Source organism: Callorhinus ursinus, unplaced genomic scaffold, assembly GCF_003265705.2.
Source record: "Callorhinus ursinus isolate GAN/ISIS: 27379988/994484 unplaced genomic scaffold, GSC_fseal_2.0 scaffold61, whole genome shotgun sequence".
Classification (NCBI taxonomy): domain Eukaryota; kingdom Metazoa; phylum Chordata; class Mammalia; order Carnivora; family Otariidae; genus Callorhinus; species Callorhinus ursinus.
Window position 1 is genome coordinate 2,837,721 of NW_027397123.1, and position 23,426 is coordinate 2,861,146.

The 23,426-nt window shown below is 39.4% G+C and overlaps 1 protein-coding gene across 5 annotated transcripts in view; it reads right to left on the minus strand.

The window, feature by feature from the left end:
• Nucleotides 1-7,915: 7,915 nt before the first annotated feature.
• Nucleotides 7,916-23,426, minus strand: part of ZFP14 (ZFP14 zinc finger protein) — a 225,154-nt gene continuing 209,643 nt past the window's right edge. For 3 of the 5 annotated variants that reach the window (XM_025854515.2, XM_073885296.1, XM_073885298.1), the window contains exon 5: nt 7,916-14,627. In XM_025854515.2, the coding sequence (XP_025710300.1) occupies nt 13,648-14,627 (980 nt within the window). In that variant the 3' untranslated portion in view covers nt 7,916-13,647. The remainder of the gene's footprint in view (nt 14,628-23,426) is intronic. The other 2 variants (XM_025854514.2, XM_073885293.1) reach the window with 2 other exon arrangements.

Consider the following 23,426-nt stretch of genomic DNA (forward strand, 5'->3'; position numbering starts at 1 on the left):
GGGTCATCTCAGACCTACTCCTTTCTATCTGGATGTTCATCTATATCCTTTATCATATCTTTTTTAAAATAAACTGGTAAACAGCAAGTAAACTGTTTTTCCTGAGTTCTATAAGCCGCTCTAGCAAATTAATAAAAATCTTAAGAGGGCATCTTGGGAACTTCCACATTATAGCTGACGGGTCAAAAGCACAAGTCATCTAGATTTGTGATTGCTATCTGAAGTATCTGTGGGCGTGGGGGTGGGGGACAGTCATGTGAGACTGAGCCCTTATGAGACCTGGTGCTAGCTCCAGGTAGATAGTGTCAGAATTGAGTTAAATTGTAGGCCCCCAGCTGGTGTCACAGAATTGCTTGGAGTGGGGAAAACTCCCACACATTGGGTGTCAGAAGTTTCATTAGTGTGGTAGTAGTGTGAGAGTAAAGGAGAAACAAGGAGAACTGACATTTTCCCAAGGCACCTTGTAAACAGCGAAGAGCCTGTTGTAGTCCAAAAAAGAAACCTAAAATTTTAGCGTACATGAGAAGTGTTGGAAAATCATTTCCCTTACATTCTCACCTTCTGGTTGATTCCACTTTAAAAACTTAGTTTGGCGGGTGCCTGGGTGGCTCAGTCGTTAAGCGTCTGCCTTCGGCTCAGGTCATGATCCCAGGGTCCTGGGATCTAGTCCTGCATGGGGCTCCCTGCTCGGTGGGAAGCCCGCTTCTCTCTCTCCCACTCCCCCTGCTTGTGTTCCCTTCTCTTGCTGTGTCTCTCTCTGTCAAATAAATGAATACAATCTTAAAAAACAAAACAAAACTTAATTTGAAGCTAATTAAATTAAAAAACAAACCAGTGGAGGGGCACCTGGATGGCTCAGTCGGTTAAGCGTCTGCCTTTGGGCTCCGATCATGATCCCAGGGTCCTGGGATGGAGCCCCATGTTGGGCTCCCTGCTCAGTGGGGAGCCTGACTCTCCCTCTCCCGCTCCCCCTGCTTGTGCGCTCTCTCTCTCTGTCAAATAAATAAATAAAATCTTAAAAAAAAAAAAAACAACAAAAAACAAGCCAGTGGAGTTGGGTGTGGGGAAATTGGCCTGATAATATGGGATGCCACAGTTAAAATAGTAATATGACCCAATATAAATTAAAACAGGAACTTCCAAGGATTAAAATGTATTATATAAACTCTAATTTATAGAGGAGTGATTATCCCTGCTACTTCTCCATTTGACAGCCTAGTTTTGCCCGCCTTAAACCTGGAAGAAAATAAATATATAAATAAAACATAAGTACATAAAGGGAATGAATGATGCCTCATTACTACAACCTTAATGCTGTGGTTCCATCCATTAGAGGCCCCATACCCAATATTCGGTATTATTAAAACTACTGATTCTATTCAATCAACAACTGGTAAATATTTGGCTCTTACAGATTTGGCTAACATGTCCTGTTTAATGCCTATTTCCATAGCCTCTCACTTGCAGTTTGTCTTTGCCTCCACAGGAACATTATAAATCTTTTCCAGGCTACCCAGGGGGTACCTCAACAGCTTTGTCATCACAAACTTTGCAAATAAAATCTTAACTGTATCTGCTTTTCTCTAGGAGTATGAGTATGGCACTACATTAATGGCATACTCCTGCAAGGAGATTCATTTGACACACTCATTACAGACATACAAGTCCAACATGTTTTAGTCCTTTTGGGGTTCTATAGTCCTCATTTATAAATTTTACTTTATCTAATTGATGTTGCCATGGATAAATTAGCCCTCCTTAAAGGGGGCTCTCTTCAACAAATGGCTTAAAGTCTCCAAGTTAAAATCAACAGTCACTCTTGTTAGTGCCCTCAGAAATTTCTTCACCATAGAGGCTTTGGTAACTTCTTCTCATGCCTCCTGGAGTCTGTGGACCACTTAAGATGGCCATAAGTTATCCAAGGACTTCTGATGCAAGAAACTGCTCATCTTGGCCTCATGCTATGCACCATTAAGACAATCAGGGGCTGGCTATATATTGGGCTCTCCTAGAAAGAAAGGCTTTCACAGACCCTGAGGCTGTGACCCTCCATACCCAGCTTCTCATGCTTTGGGCCATGGAAACAGTGCCTCACAAGCTTGACACAGCTACTGAGACTTCTCAGACCTACTTAGATAGGATGGAGCCAAATCTGGGCTAACATATGCCTCCTGCAGGAGAGCTGGACTCCTCTGTCCTCAGTCCTTTGCCAGATGCCATGGTGCTGGAGGAGGTCTCCCCTCCCTCTGATGCCCTCCCTACCTAGGAGCCCTTGGGATCACCTGAATAGTAATGAGAGTTTGTAGACTATACAGATAACACTGCTAACCGTCTTATGTGATAGAACTCAGTGTAATGTTGCTGTTTCCCATCCCTTAGCCAGGATTTTCTTCATAAATGATAGGACCCAAGGGACAATACATTTGGGCAAACTTCAGGCAGTCACCTTAGCACTGGACGTCCCAGCCAACAAATGGCTCCATCTTTACATTCATTACAGACTACCGGTCCATTGCTTAAAAAGTATTCCCTTCAGGGCAAAAAAGTCTGTTGCCTCACAGACACCCAAGATATAAGTCAGTATTACACATGGCTCTACATATACTAAGACCACAATAAAAGGCCTTGCCAGGACACACCTTATTTCTTTCAGAGTTCTAGGCATTACTGGTAGTAACCAAGGCACATAATTCACTTCTCAGAATGCACAATGCTGGGCTCTTGGAAGGCATTCAACAGAACTTTCATGTCCCAAATAGGTCCCAGATAGTTTAACTGAGACATAATGGTGTCCTCAAGTCCTTTTCAAATGCCAGTCTGACAAATAGACGCCTAAATGGCCCTCTCTCTTGCCCTGGGACTTAATCTCTTAATTAAAAGTTCCTTGGCTAATTTATACCTCATACCAACTCTAAAAAACTTTCTCTCATCACTGTTTCTTATATTTAAAAGGGAAATGTGGGGCACCTGGGTGACTCAGTCAGTCTTGATTTTGACTCAGGTCATGGTCTTAGAGTTGTGAGATCGAGTCCTGCGTTGGGCTCCACACTAGGCATGGAGCCTGCTTAAGATTCTCTCTCTCCCTCTGCCCCTCCCCCCACCACTCAAAAAAATTAAAAAATAAAAGAGAAATGTGTCTTATCTCCATGTATATAAAGACTCATTATATATGATGTCCTTTAATAATGTCTCTCCCTGTTTTTTTTAAGATTTTATTTATTTATTTGACAGAGAGAGACACAGCGAGAGAGGGAACACAGCAGGGGGAGTGGGAGAGGGAGAAGCAAGCTTCCTGCAGAGCAGGGAGCCCAATGCAGGGCCTGAGCCGAAGGCAGATGCTTAACAACTGAGCCACCCAGGTGCCCCTCTCCCTGTTTTCTAAAGATTTATTTCTTTGAGAGAGGGAAAGAGCACAAGCGAGGGAAGGGGCAGAGGAAGAAAGAGAAGCAGACTCCCCGATGAACATGGAGCCTAATATGGGGCTCAATCCCAGGACCCTGGGATCATGACCCAAGCCAAAGGCCGGTGCTTAACTGACTAAACCACCCAGGCACCCCTCTCCCTGTCTTTATACATTTTTTATGTTGCCATAAGCACTGGAGGCCAGATTGAAGGCACAAACCCTCCTGAGATCCTTTAATCATAGATTGTTTCATGGGTAGCTGCTAATCTGACATGGGACCCATTTGAGCTAAATTTCCACCATAAAACAAAAAGCCTGTCAAGTGCAGCTGCACAATGTTCCGTTGTCTTATTCCTATTGGTCTGGGTGATTTCACTGGTTTACAGTTCAGAGGCCCCAACCCTCCAAAAAAGCCACACTTTCAATAAAACATGGCAAATGCTGGGCGCCTGGGTGGCTCAGTTGGTTGGGCGGCTGCCTTCAGCTCAGGTCATGATCCTGGAGTCCTGGGATTGAGTCCCGCATCGGACTCCCTGCTCAGCGGGGAGTCTGCTTCTCCTTCTGACCTTCCTCCCTCTCATGCTCTCTCTCTACCATTCTCTCTCTCTCAATAAATAAATAAAAATCTTAAAAATAAACATGGCAAATGCTAAGATTCATATCAACTCAAGTGGGTACCCACTTAGAAATGTCACCTCAGTCCCACATCCCAGATGATATCACTTTGGTCCAGGAGCTTTCTGTGGAAGATGACATCACCTTAAATGACATCACCCCAGCCCAAGACTAAGATGATTTTGCCCCTTCGCTGCAGACAGCTTTGCCCAGGACACCAAAACCTTCACTCTGGTGACACCTATGAACTGCCTCTCTTAAGGCAATGTCCTAAGGACATCTATTGCTTTTTTTTTTTTAAGATTTTATTTATTTATTTGACAGAGAGAGACAGCAAGAGAGGAAACACAAGCAGGGGGAGTGGGAGAGGGAGAAGCAGGCTTCCCAGGGAGCAGGGAGCCCGATGTGGGCTCGATCCTGGGACTCCAGGATCATGACCTGAGCTGAAGGCAGATGCTTAACAACTGAACCACCCAGGCGCCCCACTTTTCTTCCTTGATATTAGGAATCCAATTATATATCCTGAGCTCACTGTATGTTTAGTTCATTATCTTCATATACCCTTTGCTCCCTGCCACAATTTATACCTCTAGAGTCCCATGTGTAAAGGGAAATCTGGTGGAAGTCACTACTATTTGTGTCATTCTAAAAATTAATGGAGATTATTGCTTTCCCCAGGAGGCACCCACCTCACAGTAGTCAACTCCTTGATTCCCAGAGGAGAGGACCACTCACTCCCCAGTGCTTTCTCCCGCTATCCCACCTCCAACTTTTCACCCCGACTATCTGTCCTGCATATCCAACCATAACTATTTGTTACATACAAATACCACTAATTGTTACATATACTTCACTAAATTATCAGTTCATATCCTCCAACAACATGGTTGCTGGGCCTGAAACCTTGAGCCACAAAATACACTAAGATACCATTGTCAAAAAATACATGTACAGGGCGCCTGGGTGGCTCAGATGGTTAAGCGTCTGCCTTCGGCTCAGGTCATGATCCCAGGGTCCTGGGATCGAGTCCCGCATCGGGCTCCCTGCTCCTTGGGAGCCTGCTTCTCCCTCTGCTTCTCTCTCTCTCTCTCCCCCCTCCCTCTGTCTCTCATGAATAAATAAAATCTTTAAAAAAAATACATGTACATATATATTTGACAAGGTATATATACTTTGTTTCTGATTTTGAATAGCTTGGATAGTTCATATGAATGGAATATCGTATTTGTTCTTTTGCAACTGGCTTAGCGTGTCTTTTGGGTTCATCCATATTGTAGCATGTGACAGGATTTCCTTCTTTCTTAAGACCGCATAAAATTCCATTGTATGTAGATATCACATTTTCCTTATCCATTCATCTATCAGTGGACATTTGAGTTCTTTTAATTCATTGAGCATCCTTACAATGGTAATTTTGTATTCTTTGGCAATTCATATCTCTGTTTATTTAGGTTCAGCTTTTTATTTTTTATTTTTATTTTATTTTTTAAAAGATTTTATTTATTTATTTGACAGGGAGAAACATAGCGAGAGCCGGAACACAAGCAGGGGGAGTAGGAGAGGGAGAAGCAGGCTTCCCGCAGAGCAGGGAGCCCGATGTGGGGCTCGATCCCAGGACCCTGGGATCATGACCTGAGCCCAGGGTAGACACTTAACGACTGAGCCACCCAGACGCCCCTAGGTTCAGCTTTTTAAAGATTTAATTGGTTCCTAAATGTGTCATGGTTGACTGCTTCTTTTATGTTTTGTTATTTTTGTTGTGGAGATTCAGCATCTGAAGAATCAGTCAACTGTCTCATACTTTGTGGTCTCCTTTACTACAGGCAAGACTTTTTCCACATAGTCTGGCTAGAAATTCTGCAGACCTCTCTCAAGCCTTCTCTGGGCATGCATCCTTCTAGGGCTGTGTAATCTATTTGAAAAGGTTTACGGGTTTCTACTCAAGAGCTCCCCCTTGTGTCTGTCTCCGATATTGCAGTATATCTGTGGGGCTGTTAGTAAATCATAGTCTGGGGCTCCTCCTAGTATTTATTAGTGGTACTGTAGACTCTAGCACACACTTAGTCTTTATTCTCAGAAATCCCCTCAACCCTTGCTACATTCTGTCAGTACTTGGATACAAGCAAGACAGACACCGGTCCCCTTGGGTAGCCCCTCTAAAATCACTTAGAGACTAACATTCTACTCCTTTCCATCCCCAGAGAGAAGATGGTGGTTGGGGATTTCCAATCAAATGTGCCTTGGTTTGGGGGCAGGTGGGGAAACTCTGATGAGAAGGAACAGGGAGTATCACAAACTTCCTACCAGGCTTCTATGCCCTTGGCCTTGTGCTTGCCTGGGGTGTAAGAACCTTTTGACTGGTTTCTGGATTTCTCAGTTATTTTGTTAATTTGTAAAATCCGTGTCTTCCTATCCCACCATCTTGCTGATGTTACCTTGTGTGCAAGTTTCTGTGTGATCACAAGTTTCAACTAGCTTGTAAACAGCAAGGAGCACAATTACTGGATTGTATACTAGGAGTATGTTAGTTTGCAAGAAACTGCCAAACTGTCTTCCAAAGTGGCTGTAACCATTTTGTTAGCATTAGAACCATTAGCAATGAATGAGGGTTCTTATCCCACATCCTATCCAGCATTTGGTGTTGCCAGTGTTTTGGATTTTAGCCATTCTTACAAGTGTGTACTGGTATCTCATTGTTCTAATTTACAATTCTTTCATGACTTGATATTGAGCATCTTTTTGTATGTTTATTTGCCATCTATCTCCTTTAGTGAGATGTTCAGATTTTTGCCCAGTTTTTAAATTGGGTTGTTTCCTTATTGTTGAATGTTAAGAATTCTTTGTATATTTCGGATATTAATCCTTTATCAGATGTGTCTTTCGCAAATATTTTCTTCTAGTGTATGGCTTGTCTTCTCATTCTCTTAACAGTGTCTTCTGCAGAGTAGAAGTTTTTAAAATTTTAATGAAGTATAGCTTATCAATCATTTATTTTGTGGATCATGCTTTTGGTGTTGTATCTAAAAAGTCATCACCAAACCTAAAGTCATCTGTATTTTCTTTTATGTTATGTTCTATGAGTTCTATAGTTTTGTATTTTACAATTAGAACTATGATCCATTTTGAGCTGATTTTTGTGAAAGCTGTGAAGGTCTGTGTCTAGGTTTTGTTTTGTTTTTTTGGCATGCAGATGTCTGGCTGTTCCAGCACCATTTGTTGAAAAGACTATCTTTTCCCCATTGTATTGCCTTTGCTGCTTTGTCAAAGATTAGTATATTTGAGTGGGTCTATTTCTTGGCTCTCTAATCTGTCCCATTGACCTGTCTATTCTTTCACAAACACATTATCTTTGTTACTGTAGTTTTATCCTAAGTCTTGAAGTCGAGTATTGTCAATCCTACACTTTTGTTCTCCTTCAATATTGTGTTGGCTATTCTGGATATTTTGCTTTAACGTACAAAATTTATAATTTTGGTCTTTCAGTGGAACTGTTCTACTGGATTGTGAATTTCCACCAGTTTTCAGTTCCCCTTCCCCAGTGTAGGACGGGATGGCTACAGTGGGCTGGAGTTGGGCATTTCTCTTCCACAGGTCAGTTAGATGCTAATAAAACCCCAGTAGGTTATTGGGGCATGCCTTGTTATGACTGCTCTAGGTGTATTTCAAAATAGTGACCTTCCCCTCCTCTGCAAAAGCACAATGGGGATTTTTCTCCAATCTTTACTATGAGAACTTGGTTGGCCTCCTGGTGGTAAAACTCATAAAAGTGTCCCCTGTGACTGGGACCCCTTGGAATCTTTAACTCTCAGGTGTGTCCGTACTGAGCCTCTTGCAATTTGTCCATTACAGTTTCGATTTTTTTTTAAAGATTTTATTTATTTATTTGACAGAGAGAGACACAGCAAGAGAGGGAACACAAGCAGGGGGAGTGGGAGAGGGAGAAGCAGGCTTCCCACTGAGCAGGGAACCCGATGCGGGGCTTGATCCCAGGACCCTGGGATCATGACCTGAGCCGAAGGCAGACGCCTTAACGACTGAGCCACCCAGGCGCCCCACAATTTCGGCTTTTCTACCCCTGTACTTGTTCACACAGAACTTTCTGCTAATGTGTTTCTGCTCTGGTAATTTTTTTGTAAGGACATGTTTTGATTCCCTTCTCATTTCCTTTTGTTTATTCTATAGGAATTTTCTTTGTAGTTACCACGGGGATTACATATATCTTAAAATTATAACAATCTATTTTAAATTGATACCAACTTCAATTGCAGATGAAAGCTCTACTCCTTTATAGGTTGGCATCTTTGTTACTGATATCACAAATTACATCTTTTTTTTCCTTTAAAAGATTTTATTTGATTGGCCAGAGAGAGACACAGCCAGAGAGGGAACACAAGCAGGGGGAGTGAGAGAGGGAGAAGCAGGCTTCCTGTGGAGCAGGGAGCCTGATGCGGGGCTCGATCCCAGAACCCTGGGATCATGACCTGAGCCGAAGGCAGATGCTTAATGACTGAGCCACCCAGGCGCCCCTCACAAATTACATCTTTAACAGATTTATATTTCATGCATTTTTCCTTTAAATCTTATTTAAAAATTAGAGTTGCAAACCAAAATTACAGTTTTTATATTTATCCATGTATTTTTCAGCTATCTTAGTATTTTTTTTTTTAAGATTTATTTGACAAAGAGAGCGAGAGAGCACAAGTAGTGAGAACAGTAGAGGGAGAGGGAGAAGCAGGCTTCCCACTGAGCAGGGAGCCTGATGCGGGGCTCGATCCCAGGACCCTGAGATCATGACCTGAGCCAAAGGCAGACGCTTAACCATCTGAGCCACCCAGGCGCCCCTATCTTAGTATTTTTTAAAATCAGGTAACTTAGTATTTTTAATGGCTTCCAAGTACTGTCTAGTGTCTTGTAGTGCCTGATATAGGGAGATGGGAAATACTCCATCCCCAAATTCCTAGTTTACCTGTAATATCTTCCTTAATTTCATCCTTTGATTCATGACTTTTGCTAAAAAACAAAACAGAAACCCCAAACATTCCTCAAGCATATACACTTCCCAAAGATGTTAAGAGCAATTAGGAGCAAACAGGATTTCACGTTCAAATTAGTTTGGATTATGCTCATATAAGCCAGTTAAATGGGAGTTTTGTCTTTTTTTTTTTTTTCTAACTGCAGTTTTGATATGCTCCTGTGCTTTGTGAATTGTGGGATTAGAGGTTATAATAGTTAAGATGCAGATATGGTACTTGGAGGAGGTAACTCAAAGTCACTCATTATAGCAACCACATTGATTTTAGTAGAACATACAACATTATGTTTTTAATAAAAATACCTTACAAAAGATGCTGGGACTTGCTCAAATTCTCAATTGTTATGATGGAGTTTAGATATACAAATTCCAGAATTGCCACAGAATTATCTTTCATTGCATTTCAAGAATCCCTCGCTATCCAAAATCTACTTGTTTTCTGAGTTTCTGATAGCATAGAATACTACATTAACCAAATCAATAGGACTTCTGTTTTTCAGCAAGTGACTATCTAAAGCAAGAATTGACAAACTTTTTCTGTAATGGGTTGGGTAGTAAATATTACAGGCTTTGCAAACCACTTGGTCTATCACAGGTACTCAGTTATGTTATAGTGTGAAAGCAGCCAGACAAAATGTGAATATATGTGGTTCTGTTTTAATGACTTTATGAACACTGAAGTTTGAATATCATATAATTTCATGTTACTTTTTTTTTAATTTCAACCAATTTAAATGTAAAAACCATGCTTAGCTTCCAGGCCATACAAAAACAGGTAGTGGTCTAGATTAGTTTGCTGTCCCCTGATTTACAATGTGATAATAAGGTTTTATCTAAAGTATTTGATTTCTGGGGTACCTGGGTGGCTGTAAGTTAAGTGTCTGACTTCAGCTCAGCTCATGATCTCAGGGTCCTTGCTCAGCAGAGGGTCTGCTTCTCCCCCTGCCCCCCAACCCCACTTGTGTGCACCCACACTCTAATAAATAAGTAAAATCCCTAAAAAACGAAAAATAATTTGATTTCTGACTTCAGGTAATGGGTTCAGATTCTGAATGTTTTAATAGACTGCTAGAATGAATTTGTACTTCTAGAACTATGATACTAAATTATGTTTTTGTGATCTAGTTATTTTGACATCAGGAATATGAAAGTCATAAAAACAGATGGTGAGCTTGTTTTCTCATTTGATTTGGATACAATATTTGACAAATTTTGCCCATAAAATGATCTGGCTTGATCTAAGTGATCTAAGTTTGACTATATTCAAACCTTTTCCCCCCTGCATTTATCATTTTACTCTATGAAGGGTTTACACCTCCTACTTCTGACAAATTGTTTTTCTACAAATATTGTATACTTTGCTAGATTTCTAATTATTAGTAAATATGATAATCTCATCATGTCCATATTTCATGTATTCATCTGTCTCCTATTTTCCCCCCTCAGAATCACCAATGTTTACATATTTTTCTGTCAAAGAAATAATTTTATTTTCCTTGAATTATTTTTGCCATTTTTTTTTAAAGATTTTATTTATTTGACAGAGAGAGACACAGCAAGAGAGGGAACACAAGCAGGGGGAGTGGGAGAGGGAGAAGCAGGCTCCACCCTGAGCAGGGAGCCTGATGCAGGGCTCGATCCCAGGAACCTGGGATCATGACCTGAGCTGAAGGCAGACGCTTAACGACTGAGGAACCCAGGCGCCCCTTTGCTGTTTATTTTTACTACCTTTAATATATTTGAATGTAGCTTGCTGTTACTCTTCTTGCTTTTTGTTTTGTACATTTATTAATAATCTCTTGGTGTTTGACCTATCAGCATCCCTAAAAACTCGAAAATACTCTTAATAGAGAACAAACTGAGGGTTACTGGAGGTGAAGTGGGCAGGGGATGGATTAAATGGGTGATGCGTATTGAGAACACGTGATGTGATGAGCACTGGGTATTTTATGTAAGTGATGAATCACTAAATTCTACACCTGAAACTAATATTACACTGTGTGTTAAATGTAATTTAAATTAAAACTTGAAAAAAAGAAAAAAAACCAGCATGCCTATTGGGCTATACTTTATTTGAATACAGAGTTAGCTGCTCTCAGGTTTTTCTACATAATGTGTTCATTTTCATTCATTTAAATATAATTCAGGGATTGATTTCCTTCTGATTCATGTTATTTGGAAGGGTATTATTAATACTCAGATATTGTTGGCTATCACATTTTAGTTTTTTTCCCCATTTTGAAAAAGAATGCGACCTACATATGGTCTACTTTGGGTGGAAAGTGAGTAAATATTTCATATTTTTCTCTGTTTTGACAAATGAATTTTGTTATTCTCAATATGTAAATAGATTTTTGGACAGGCATAAAATTATTGCACAGCATGAAATATAGATGTAAATGTAGACTCATTCAACCATTCTTTTTCTTTCTCGACTTTTACATCCTAGGATTTTTTTTCCTTTTCAAACTTTATGCTGAATAAGGAATAAATGTTGGTGAGAAGCTTTTCTACAAACGTTTACACCCACTGGCCATTCTCATTACGAATTCTTTGATGTCAATTAAGGTGTATAACATGGTTAAAGTCCTTTCTATAAATAATAATAATGGTGGAGGTACGGATACTAGTATTAAATAACATCTGCTAGATAGTTACTATATGTTAATAACAATGCCCCCACCCCAAATAACAATCCCAACCATTTTCTTTTTTTCTCTTTTGAGAGAGAAAGCTCAAGCATGGGAAGTAGGCAGAGAATTCCAAGCATGCTCAGTGAGAACACCAAGCATGGAGCTTGATCTCACCACCCTGAGATCATGACCTGAGCCGAAATCAAGAGTTAGATGCTTAACCAACTGAGCCACCCTGGTACCCCTCATTTTACATTTTTTGTTGTTGTTGTTAAAGATTTTATTTACTTGAGAGAGTGAGAGAGAGGGAGGGTATGAGCAGGGTGATGGGCAGAGAGAAAAGCAGGCTCCCCACTGAGCAGGGCTTGATCCCAGGACTCTGGGATCATGACATGAGCCAAAGGCAGAGACCCAACCGACTGAGCCACCCAGGTGACTCTCATTTTACACTTCTTAACTCATATAATCCTCACAGCAATCCAACACATTAGTGTGTATGTGTTATGTACATTCATACACAAAAGTATAAAGCAGCACTAACTTTTCTATAAGTATTACAAGTATTTATGTATTTGGTTTGTGTGAACACATTTGTGAGCAAAAATAGTTTTTAAAAAAAAGGTCTGGAAGGATAAAGAGCAAATCGGTAACAGTGATTACAATAATGGGACAAACTATTGGCAATATTTTTCACAGAGAAAATACTGATCAGTATTTTGACACTGAAATGTAATGTTTTTAAAGAAAAATAAACAAAAGCACTAACTTTGTATTTAGAAGGCAACTTTCTTAATAACTAAAATTTCAGTGAGCACCATAAAGTATGTCAGTAATATTTAGCAAAATGATAATCTACCACAGAAAAATTATACCATTAAAAAGAATGATAAACATCTATAGTTACTGAAATAGTAGCATGATAGAAGCAAGTTATGGCACAACATGCACATCATGATTACACTAAAGTTTGGAAGGATATGTTGTATAATTTGAAAATAGTAATTTCTTTTTGGTAGGCTTACAAATAACCTATTTTTTTCACTGTGTGTGGGGGGGGGTTGTTTGTTTTTTTTATAACATGAAAACTTAATGTTACAAAAGGAAAAGGAATAGAGCTGCCTTCAAAAACGAAGTTATAATTCTGCCAGGAATTAGAAGATAGCCTATGTAATGTAACTTACAGTATAGTATTGGTACAAACAGATCTATGGGTTAGATAAATAGAAAAGATGGCTCTAAACTAAGCTAACAAACTCAAACTCAAATATATAACCAAGAAGTAGCATAAAACAATGGGGAGGAAAGAATTATTTAAGTAGTAGTTTGGGACAGAATTTTTTTTGGAGGGAAGGGAGGTTTAACTCAAACCTTGAATTTACATTTTGAAATATTCAACAAATTATGTATAAAAGAAAATTACAAATAGGTTAGAAAAACAATGTTAACAGTGTTATGGGTTAAATTATGTTGAAGCCCTAACCTCTGGCACCTGTGAATGTGATCCTACATGGAAATAAGGTCTTTGCAGATGTAATCAAGATAAGGTCATCAGGGTGAGCCCTAATCCAGTATGACTGATGTCCTGTATAAGAGTCTCCTCTTATACAAGACAGAGACAGATATACACAGGGAGAATGCAATGTAAAGATGGAGGCAGAGATTGGAGTGATGCATTTATAAGACAAGGAATGTCAAAGATTGCTATTACCAGAAACCAGAAGAAAGACATGGAACAGATTCTTCCTCAGAGTCCTCAGAAGGAATCAACATTACCAACAACTTTAATTTTGGATTTCAAAGCTCCAAAACTGTGAGAGAACACATTTCTGTTGTTTTAAGTCACCCAATTTTGGTACTTTGTTACTTTGTTACAGTAGCCTAAAAAACTACTACACTGCTTTATTTTTTTCCCCATTACCTGTTTTTAAGATATTATTATAAAGATTATCAACAGGGCTTATCTTTCACCCAGTATGAATTCCTTCATGACGAATAAGGTCAGAGCGACTACCAAAGGCCTTTCCACATTCCTTACAGTCATAGGGTTTCTCACCAGTGTGAATTCTTTGATGTCTAGTAAGGTTTGAGCCTTTATTAAAAGCCCTCCCACATTCATTACATTCATAAGGTTTTTCATCTGTATGGATTCTCTGATGCTGAATAAGTTCTGAGCTCTGAATAAAGGACTTTCCACATTCCTTACATTCATAGAGTTTCTTGCCTGCATGAATTCTGTGATGGTTAGTAAGTGTTGAGGCACTACTAAAGGCCTTCCCACATTCCTTACATTCATAAGGTTTCTCACCAGTATGCATTCTTTGATGTTGAATAAGCCTTGAGTGTTGAGTAAAGGCTTTCCCACATTCCTTACATTCATAAGGTTTCTCACCAGTATGAATTCTCAGATGTGGAAAAAGTTGAGAACTCTTAGTAAAGGCTTTTCCACATACTTTACATTCATAGGGTTTCTCACCAGTGTGAATTCTTTGATGATCATTGAGGTTTGAGCAATAATTAAAGGCTTTTCCACATTCCTTACATTCATAGGGTTTCTCACCAGTGTGAATCCTCTGATGTTGAGAAAAATATGAACTACAACTAAAAGCCTTGCCACATTCCTTACATTCATAGGGTTTTTCACCAGTGTGAATCCTCTGATGTCGAGTAACAAGTGAGCCACGGCTAAAGGACTTCCCACACTCCTTACATTCATAGCTTTTTTCAGCAGAATGAGTTCTCTGATGTTGAATAAATTGTGAGTTCTGATTAAAGGCCTTTCCACATATCTTACATTCACAGGGTTTCTCTTCATTAACAGTTTTTTGATGTGGAGTAAGAAATGTGGGCTGAATAAAAGTGGGCATGTCTTCATGGGTAAATATTACTTGACTAAAATGTCTCTTCTTTAGGGATAATATCTTGGTCTCACACATAGACTCCAGATCTGAAAGAAAATAAAAAGGCGTGTGTTCATTTTTCCTATCTTGGGAGAGATTAAAACTTCTAAAAAAGAAAAAAAAGATTAAGGTGAAAATAATATCTGGGAAAGTAAATGCTTAAATAGTTCTCAAATATGGCTAAGCAATTTTCAAAACTAATAACAAAAGCATGGACATTAAGGAGAGCCAAGAGAGGAAATTCAAGAGGGTGATTAGGGAAATAAATGACCTCTATCCTGAAATTCTGATGTGAACCAGAATCACCTGAAACTTCCATAAATACACCCTATTCAGGGATACTCTCCATATTTTACAGTGATTCTAATCATATATACATGTTTATAAGCATACACCCTCACACACAGCATATTGTATGTCTCATAGTTTGTGGGTAATTGACCTACATAAAAAGACTACTAAGGAATAAATGTGTTGAAATGTATAAATGGGGGGTGCAGTCTGAGACTGTGCAAAGGGTGTACTGTTGGCAAATCCACAATGGGGGATACCCTAGCCTAAGGTGCTCAATGAAACTGGCCAAGAATGGTTTCAGGTAATTCTATGGATAGAGCCTGATATATTGGGGATTCACTGAAAATAGTTTGCCTTGGAATTCTCTGATGCTGACTTTGGGAGAGAGGAATGGAATCTCTCTCATGGCAGTGACTAAGGAGGCAGCTTGAATATGAGAAAGAAGAGAGTAAGAATGAAATATACTCTGAGAAGAGAGGTACTCCATGTCCACATTTTTTGTCATTCTGCATGTTTTGTCATTTCATGCATGCCAGGAAAGCACTACAAGTATTGATTCTGAGTTTACAAATTTTAGCAAGTAGGTGAATTCATACATATGGAATCTGTAAAGAGTGTCAACTGTACTTTTAATTAAAAAGGGGGACAATTTCTGTTAAAAATGACAGACTGAACCTGTGACTTTTCCATTGCTTGTTCATTAATCCATAGGAAAATTACAATAGAAGCTTTAACAAGAGAAAAGAAAAACCTCACTAGGACAATGAATAGTGGAGAAGAGACAGTAGCAATAAAATCTGAAAGCTAAAAAGCCAATGAATGAGTGATAAATGAGTACGCAGACCAGAGAAGCCAAACTGAGTCTGTAGTGGATGAATTCAACAGCACTAACTGATAGTGCAGGTCCCTGAAAATGCAGAATTGAAGGCATCAGGCATTTCTAATAGTGGGATACACAGAGAATGCTGAAAGCTAAAGAATGAATTCAAGATTGTATTAGTAGTGAGACCCCTAGGATCCTTTCCCCTATCCCATACAGGATTATAAAGAATTTATTTATTTATTTGACAGAGAGAGAGACAGTGAGAGAGGGAACACAAGCAGGGGGAGTGGGAGAGGGAGAAGCAGGCTTCCCACAGAGCAGGGAGCCTGATGTGGGGCTCGATCCCAGGACCCTGGGATCATGACCTGAGCCGAAGGCAGGAGCTTAACGACTGAGCCACCCAGGGGCCCCTCCATATAGGATTATACTTCCCTATTCTCACAGAAAACTAGAAATACAGAAAAATGGAACCAGAGGGAATCCGGATTCAGGAACATCAGGCATAGCTGTGGTTATGGGTATACTGAGAACAAAAGATTAACAGAAAATATATATACTTGTGATAAAATAAAGAATATATCTGGTCTTTGTTCCTGGTTCCTGGCACAGAGTTTCACAAACCACTGGAATTTCCTGACTGGAGAGTCTTTTGTTATTCACAAGCTCCTTTTGATCATACCTGAGTTTTCCTAATGAGATGATTCACAGTGGGCACTTAGCTTCAAGGGAGGGTCTGGTCACTCATTGACTACATAATCAAACCCCAATAAAAAAACTCAGGGCAAGGACTGGGGTAAGCTTCCTGGTTGGTAACTATATGATGTACTTGGAGGGTGACACACCTTGATTTCATGGGCATAGAATTTCTTGTGCTTGGTACCTCCTAGACCTTGCCCTGTGTATGTCTTCAGCTAACATTTCATTGTATCCTTTATATAAAATGGCAATCATAAGTACAGTGCTTTTCATGAGTTTTGAGTTGTTCTTTTTGTTTTTTAGTTTTGTGAGTTGTTCTAATGAATTATCAAACCTGAGGGGGGGTGTGAAACTCTAAATTTAGTCAGCCAGACAGATATACGTGTAGCCTGGGGATCCTGGTTGCAACGAGTATCTGAACTGGTGGGCACATTGCCCTTTAACTTGTGGAATCTGATGTTAACTCCAGGTAGTGTCAGAATTGAGTTAAAGTGTAAGACATCCATTTGTTCTCAGAAAATTTGTGCAGGCCACAATACTGAAATAGCCCTGTTGATTTCATCCCAATTTAGCCCCCAGAACACTGATAATAACTTAACTCCCTCAACTAGGAATGAAAGTGAAGGTCTCTTCTCACAGGAAGATTATGTGTAAGAGAAAAGACCAAGTTACCAAAAGTGGGCTGTCCTCAGTATATTAACCCAACCAGATCATCATAAAGTAAACAAGACCCAATCCCTACTACACAGAAGTTCCAATCATCTTTTTAGTATCTCATACTTAAAAATGATTAGTAAGCCATTGTTTATCAGACATTTGAGAAATGTTTTTTAACATGAAGAGCCCAAAAGAGAAAAAAGTATCTGTGAAAGAAACAATCAATGCAAGGAACAGAAGAAAATGTCAAAACATACAAGGAATAACCTCAGAGAGCTAACAGAATTAAACAGGCAGAAGATACTAAATAAAGGAATACTAAGATAACACACACACACAAAGTTCTTAGAAATTGAAAATACAATAATGAAAAAAAATACTTTTAAAAACCCCAAAAGTTCCTGTCTAAACTTGGAATGTGCACAAAATTCTGGCTTCGTTTCTCAATTGACCCTGGAGAAATTATAGAGAATTTGGTTTTATATGGAACTGATGCAAACTGAAATATTCTAGGGAGATTGAAGACTGGTGCAAACTTGTGTGTATTTTAGGGTGGAGGCTACTTGCTTGGAGAGATGGTAACAGAAGGCAAGGAGAGGCTGGCCTGGTAGTAAAGTCTTTAAACTCTGATTTAGCCTTTCCCTGAAATGCCCTGGGACCACTGTGGCCTGTGCCTTTACCAAAGAAATTGGTGGCAACTGCTCAAGCAGCTGAGTAAGTAGGATAACCTAATGGTAAAGAAAAAGTTCTGCTGGACAGAAGAATATGGCTGACCACCTGCTCTCAGGCATCTGCTCTACCTTCTCAGCTAGTAAAACCCCTAGAGTTGGTGGATTACAAAAAGGGAAGGCATACTCCTCCTGTAGATGCTGCTGCTTTGTAAATGTTGAAAGATCAAACCCTGATGAGAAGAATTACCTGGTAGAGCAACAGCAAATAAAAGTTATCGGAGGTGAACCCTTAGGTTTCAGGGCTCGTCATCCTGAGCTCATCTCCTTCCATTTCTTAAATCTACCTGGAGGAACACAGACCTGGATCTATCTCTTGGCCCTTCCCCAGACACACTGCCAGACAGTGATTGATATCCTCTTGGGAACATGAACTCACAGGCCAAAATGGCCACACACCAGAGGGTACAACTGTTGTTGAAATAAGACCACAACTACCATGATCATCTTGACAGATACAGAAAAACTGTAGAATGTGGCCAACACCTATTTATGGTAACTCTGAGCAAATCAGCACTGCAAAGTAATAGCTGTAACTTGGTAAACGTTATCAGAGCTATAACAAAAACTGTAGTTAAGTGAAGAATTTTAGATATGCTCCCTATAAGATGGGGAAAAAGAAATGGATGCCCATTACCAATGTTACCAATTAAGACAGTCCTGGCTACCATTATAAGCAAGGAAATAACAAGTATGAGGATTGTAAGGGAAGAGATAAATCTAACAATATGCAGATAATATAATGATCTAACTAGAAAAACAAAGAATAAAAAATTAACTTCAGTAAATTTGTTGGACTTTGAAGTTAAAGATCAACTTAAAAATTAATAATATTTTGAGTAACATTAGCAAGATGGTGGAATAATAAGTGCTAGATTCTCCTGACTCCCACAAACACATCAACTCAACAGCAATACATGGATCAATTCCCTGTGTGAGAAATCTAGAAACTCGTTAAAAGAATCCTACATCCTAGGCAAGGGTGGAGCCAGCCATATCAAAACTAGTAGGAAAACTGGAGACACCTTCTCACCATGATCTCCATTCCTGGCATAATGCCATACAACTGGGAGGAAAGATCCAGCTTCTCCCTGAATACAAAAGAAGTTGGGAGTGCACATCCAATATCTCAACTTTTCTGAGTGCTGCCTAACTGACCGTCTTGGAGGCTTGATTAGACCTGGGGTACCCTAGGCCCCTGGGGACTACAGAGAACAAAAGCACTGGTTTGAACTAGCATGCAGGCACTCACCACAGCTCCTTTCCCTGCTCAGTGCAGAGTGAGTGGGAGGAAAACTTCAGCTCCCAGCTTCTCCCTGGAGAAGGAAAGAGGTGGACTGTGTGTCAAACATTCCAACTTTTCTGGGGTTTGCCTAAGGGACTGGAACCTGTCTCATCAGTCTCAGAGTGCTGTTGGAACCCAGCAGATTCAAGATACCTGAGGGCCACCAAGAACAAAGAAGGTAGTTTGAACTAGCACACAAACTCACCATAGCTCCTCCTCCTGGCCTAGTGCAGAATGAATGGGTGGAAAACTCCACCTCCAGCTCGCACCATCTCCTTGAGGATGAAAAGAGTTGGACCATGCATCCAATTTTCTAACTTCTTTGGAAGCTACCCAAGGGACTGGCTTCTATCTCATTATTTCAGGACCCGGCATACACTGGACCCCCAAGGACTACAGAAAACAAAGGGAGTATTTTAACTAGCATGAAGGCACCATAGCTCTTACACAAGTGGGAGAAAAACCCCAGCTCCCAGTTTCTTCCTATGAGAGGAAAGAGTGCATCAAATGTGTCAACTTTTCTGGGGATTACTTGAGAGACTGGCTTCTATCTTGGAGCCCTGGAGGGACCTGGCATATTCTAGATACCTGGGAGCCACAGAGAAAAAAGAAGGTGAAAGTGATTCAAACTAGCATGCAAACACCTGCCATAGCCCTTTTCCCCATTCTAGGGCAGAGCTGGCAGGCAAAACACTCCAGCTCCCACATTCTCTCTGGAAAGGAAAAGAAACTAGACCACATATCCAATGTTCTAATTTCTTCAGGAGCTACATGAGGCATTGGTGCTGGTTTCAGAGCATTGATGGGACTTGGCATACTCTAAACACCTGGAAGTCATTAATAAAGACAGTGGTTTAGACTAGCATGAACGTTTGAGAGGCTCACAGAAGCTCTGACTGGTGAAGGTCTTCTCTTCTATGAGGCTAATCCATAATGAACGGGACAAGTGGCATTTTTCTTAACATGTAAATACCAACACAAAGAATCAAGAGAAGAAAATGAAGTAGAGAAACATAATCCAAACAAGGAAACAAAATAAAGCTCCAGAAAATTACCCTAATGAAATGTAGGTAGAGGAATTACCTGACAGAGAATTTTAAATAACCATCATAAAAATGCTCAATGAGCTCAGGAGAACAATGCATGAGGAAACTGAGAATTCCAACCATGAGACAGAAAATTTAGAAAAAAAAAAAAAAAGAAAAAGAAATCTTGGAGCTGACGAATACAATAACCGAACTGAAACTTTCAATAAATGGATTCAACATTCAACAGATTAGAGCAAGCAGAAGAATGAATCAGTGAATTAAAAGACAGGTCTTTTGAAATTACCCAATCAAAGGAACAAAAGGAAAAGAGAATAAAAAAGTGTGAAGAAAGCTTAAGGTTCTTATGAGATACCACGGGATGGTCCAATATACACATTATGGGAGTTAGAGGCAGAAGACAGAAAGAACAAGAACACTTACTCAAATTAGTAATGGATGAGAACTCCCCAAATCTGGGTAAGGAAACGGACGTCCAGACTCAGGAAGCCAAAGTATTCCAAAAAAGATGTACACAAAGAAATCCACACTGAGACATCATTAGAATGTCTTTGTCAATAGTCAAAGGCAAAGAGGGGTGATTGTCTGGCTCAGTTGGAAGAGTGTGCAGCTCTTGGGGTTGTGAGTTTAAGCCCCATGTTGGGGGTAGAGATTACTAAAAAAATAAATAAAAACTTCAAAGGAAAAGAGAATTTTGAAAGCATCAAGAGATGACAAATTGTCACGTAACTAGGGAACCCCCACAGGACTATGAACTGATTATTCAGCAAAATTTTGAAGGCTAGAAGGGAGCATGATGATATATTCAAAGTGGTGAAAGAAAAAACTTGCCACTCAAGAACATTACACCCAGAAAAACTGTTCTTCATGAACAAAGGAGAGACTTTTCCCAAACAAAACCTGAGGGAGTTCATCACCACTAGACCTGCCTAAAGAAAGTTTTTCAACCTAGAACGAAAGGATGATAAACAGCAACATAAGGGAATTAAAAAAGTATAAAATCCTGTTTGCAAAGGCAAATATATAGACAAACACAGAATACTGTAATACTGTAACACTGGAGGGTAAATTACTTTTAATTCTAGTATAAAAGTAAAAAGGCAAAGGTATTATAAATAACTACATAAAAATACGTTAATGGATACACTACGAATAGATTAAATTACACCATCAGTAACAATATATGGGGGAATAAGAAGTGTTTTTGTATGTGACAGAAATTAAATTCTCAGCTTAAAACATATTGTTACAAGATATTTTACAAAAGCCCCAGGATAACCACAAAGAAAATACTTATAGAGATTATAAAAAAGAAAGAAAGGAATCAAAGCATATCAATACAAAAAAAAAAAAATCAAAGAAACAAAAAGACAGGAAGAAAAGAAAAAGGACAAAAGAACTACAAGACCAGAAAAACAAAAGGGGCGCCTGGGTGGCTCAGTCGTTAAGCGTCTGCCTTCGGCTTAGGTCATGATCCCAGGATCCTGGGATCCAGCCCCACATCGGGTTCCCTGCTCAGCGGGAGGCCTGCTTCTCCCTCTCCCACTCCCCCTGCTTGTGTTCCCTTTCTCGCTGTGTCTCTGTCAAATAAATAAATAAAATTAAAAAAAAAAATAGAACAGAAAAACGACAAATAGCAACAGTAAATCCTTTCCTATCAATAGTAACTTTAGGGCGCCTGGGTGGCTCAGTTGGTTAAGCGACTGCCTTCAGCTCAGGTCATGATCCCAGGGTCCTGGGATCGAGTCCCACATCAGGCTCCCTGCTCGGAAGGGGGTCTGCTTCTTCCTCTCCCTCTGTTGCTCCCCCTGCTTGTGCTCTTTCACTCTGTCAAATAAATAAATAAATAAAATCTTTAAAAAAAGAAAAAATAGTAACTTTAAACGTAAGTGGATTAAACTTCCCAAAGTGGCTGAATGGATAAAACAAGATCCAACTATATGCTGTCCTCAAGAGACCCACTTTAGATTTAAGGACACACATATCGGCTGGAAGTGAAGAGATGGCAAAAGATATTCCATGTAAATGGTAACCTAAAGACAGCTAGGGTGGCTATACTTATATCTGGCAAAACAGATTTTAAGTCAAAAACAGTCACAAGAGATGCAGAAGGACATTATATAATGATAAAAGGGTCAACTCACCAGGAAGATACAGCAATTATAAATATGTACACACCCAACATCAGAGCACTTACGTATATAAAGCAAACACTGACAAAACTAAAGTGAGACATAGACAAAAATAATTGGACACTTCAATGGCCTACTTGCAATAATAGATAAAACAACCAGACAGAAAATAAACAGTGACTTGAATACTACCATAGATCAAATGGACCTAACAGACCTATATAGAACATTTCACTCAGTAGTAGCAGGATATATTCTTATCAAGCACACATGGAATATTCTCCAGGACGGATCATATATTAGGTCACAAAACAAGTCTTTCAAGAAATTTAAGAAGAATGAAATCATACCAAGTATCTTTTCTGACCACGTGAATGGAACTAGAAATCAACAGCAGAATGAAAACTGGAAAATTCACAAATATGTTGAAATTAAACAATACACTTTTGAACAAGCAATTGGTCAAAAAGAAATAGAGAAATTAGAAATAGAATTAGAAAATATCTTGAGACAAACAAAACATACTTATGAGATGAAGAAAAAGCAGTACAAAGAGGGAAGTTCCTACATTAAAAAGGAAGAAAAATCACAAATATACGACCTTACACCTCAAGAAACAAACTAAACCCAAAGTTGGCATAAGAAAGGAAATAATAAAGATTAGAACAGACATAAAAAAAATAGAATAGAAAAATAACAGGAAAAAATGAATGAAACTCACAGTTGGTTTACTGAAAAAAATAAAATTGATAAACTTTTAGTTAGAGTAAGAAAAAAAGAGAAAACTCAAAATAAAAAATGAGGAGACACCATAACTGATGTTACAGAAATGAAGAGGATCATTAAGAGGCTAGTATGAACAATTACACACCATGAAAGTGGATAACCTGGAAGAAATAGATAAATTCCAAGAAATATGTAACCTACCAAGGCTGAATCATGAAGAAACAGGAAGTCTGAATAGACTATAACCTAGTAAAGACATTAACTCATAATAAAAAATCTCTCAACACGGGACGCCTGGGTGGCTCAGTAAGTTAATCGTCTGCCTTCGGCTCTGGTCATGATCCTGGGGTCCTGGGATTGAGCCCCATGTCAGGCTCCCTGCTCAGCGGGGAGTCTGCTTCTCCCTGTGCCTCCCCCCATGCTCTCTCTCTCAAATAAATAAATAAAATCTTAAAAAAA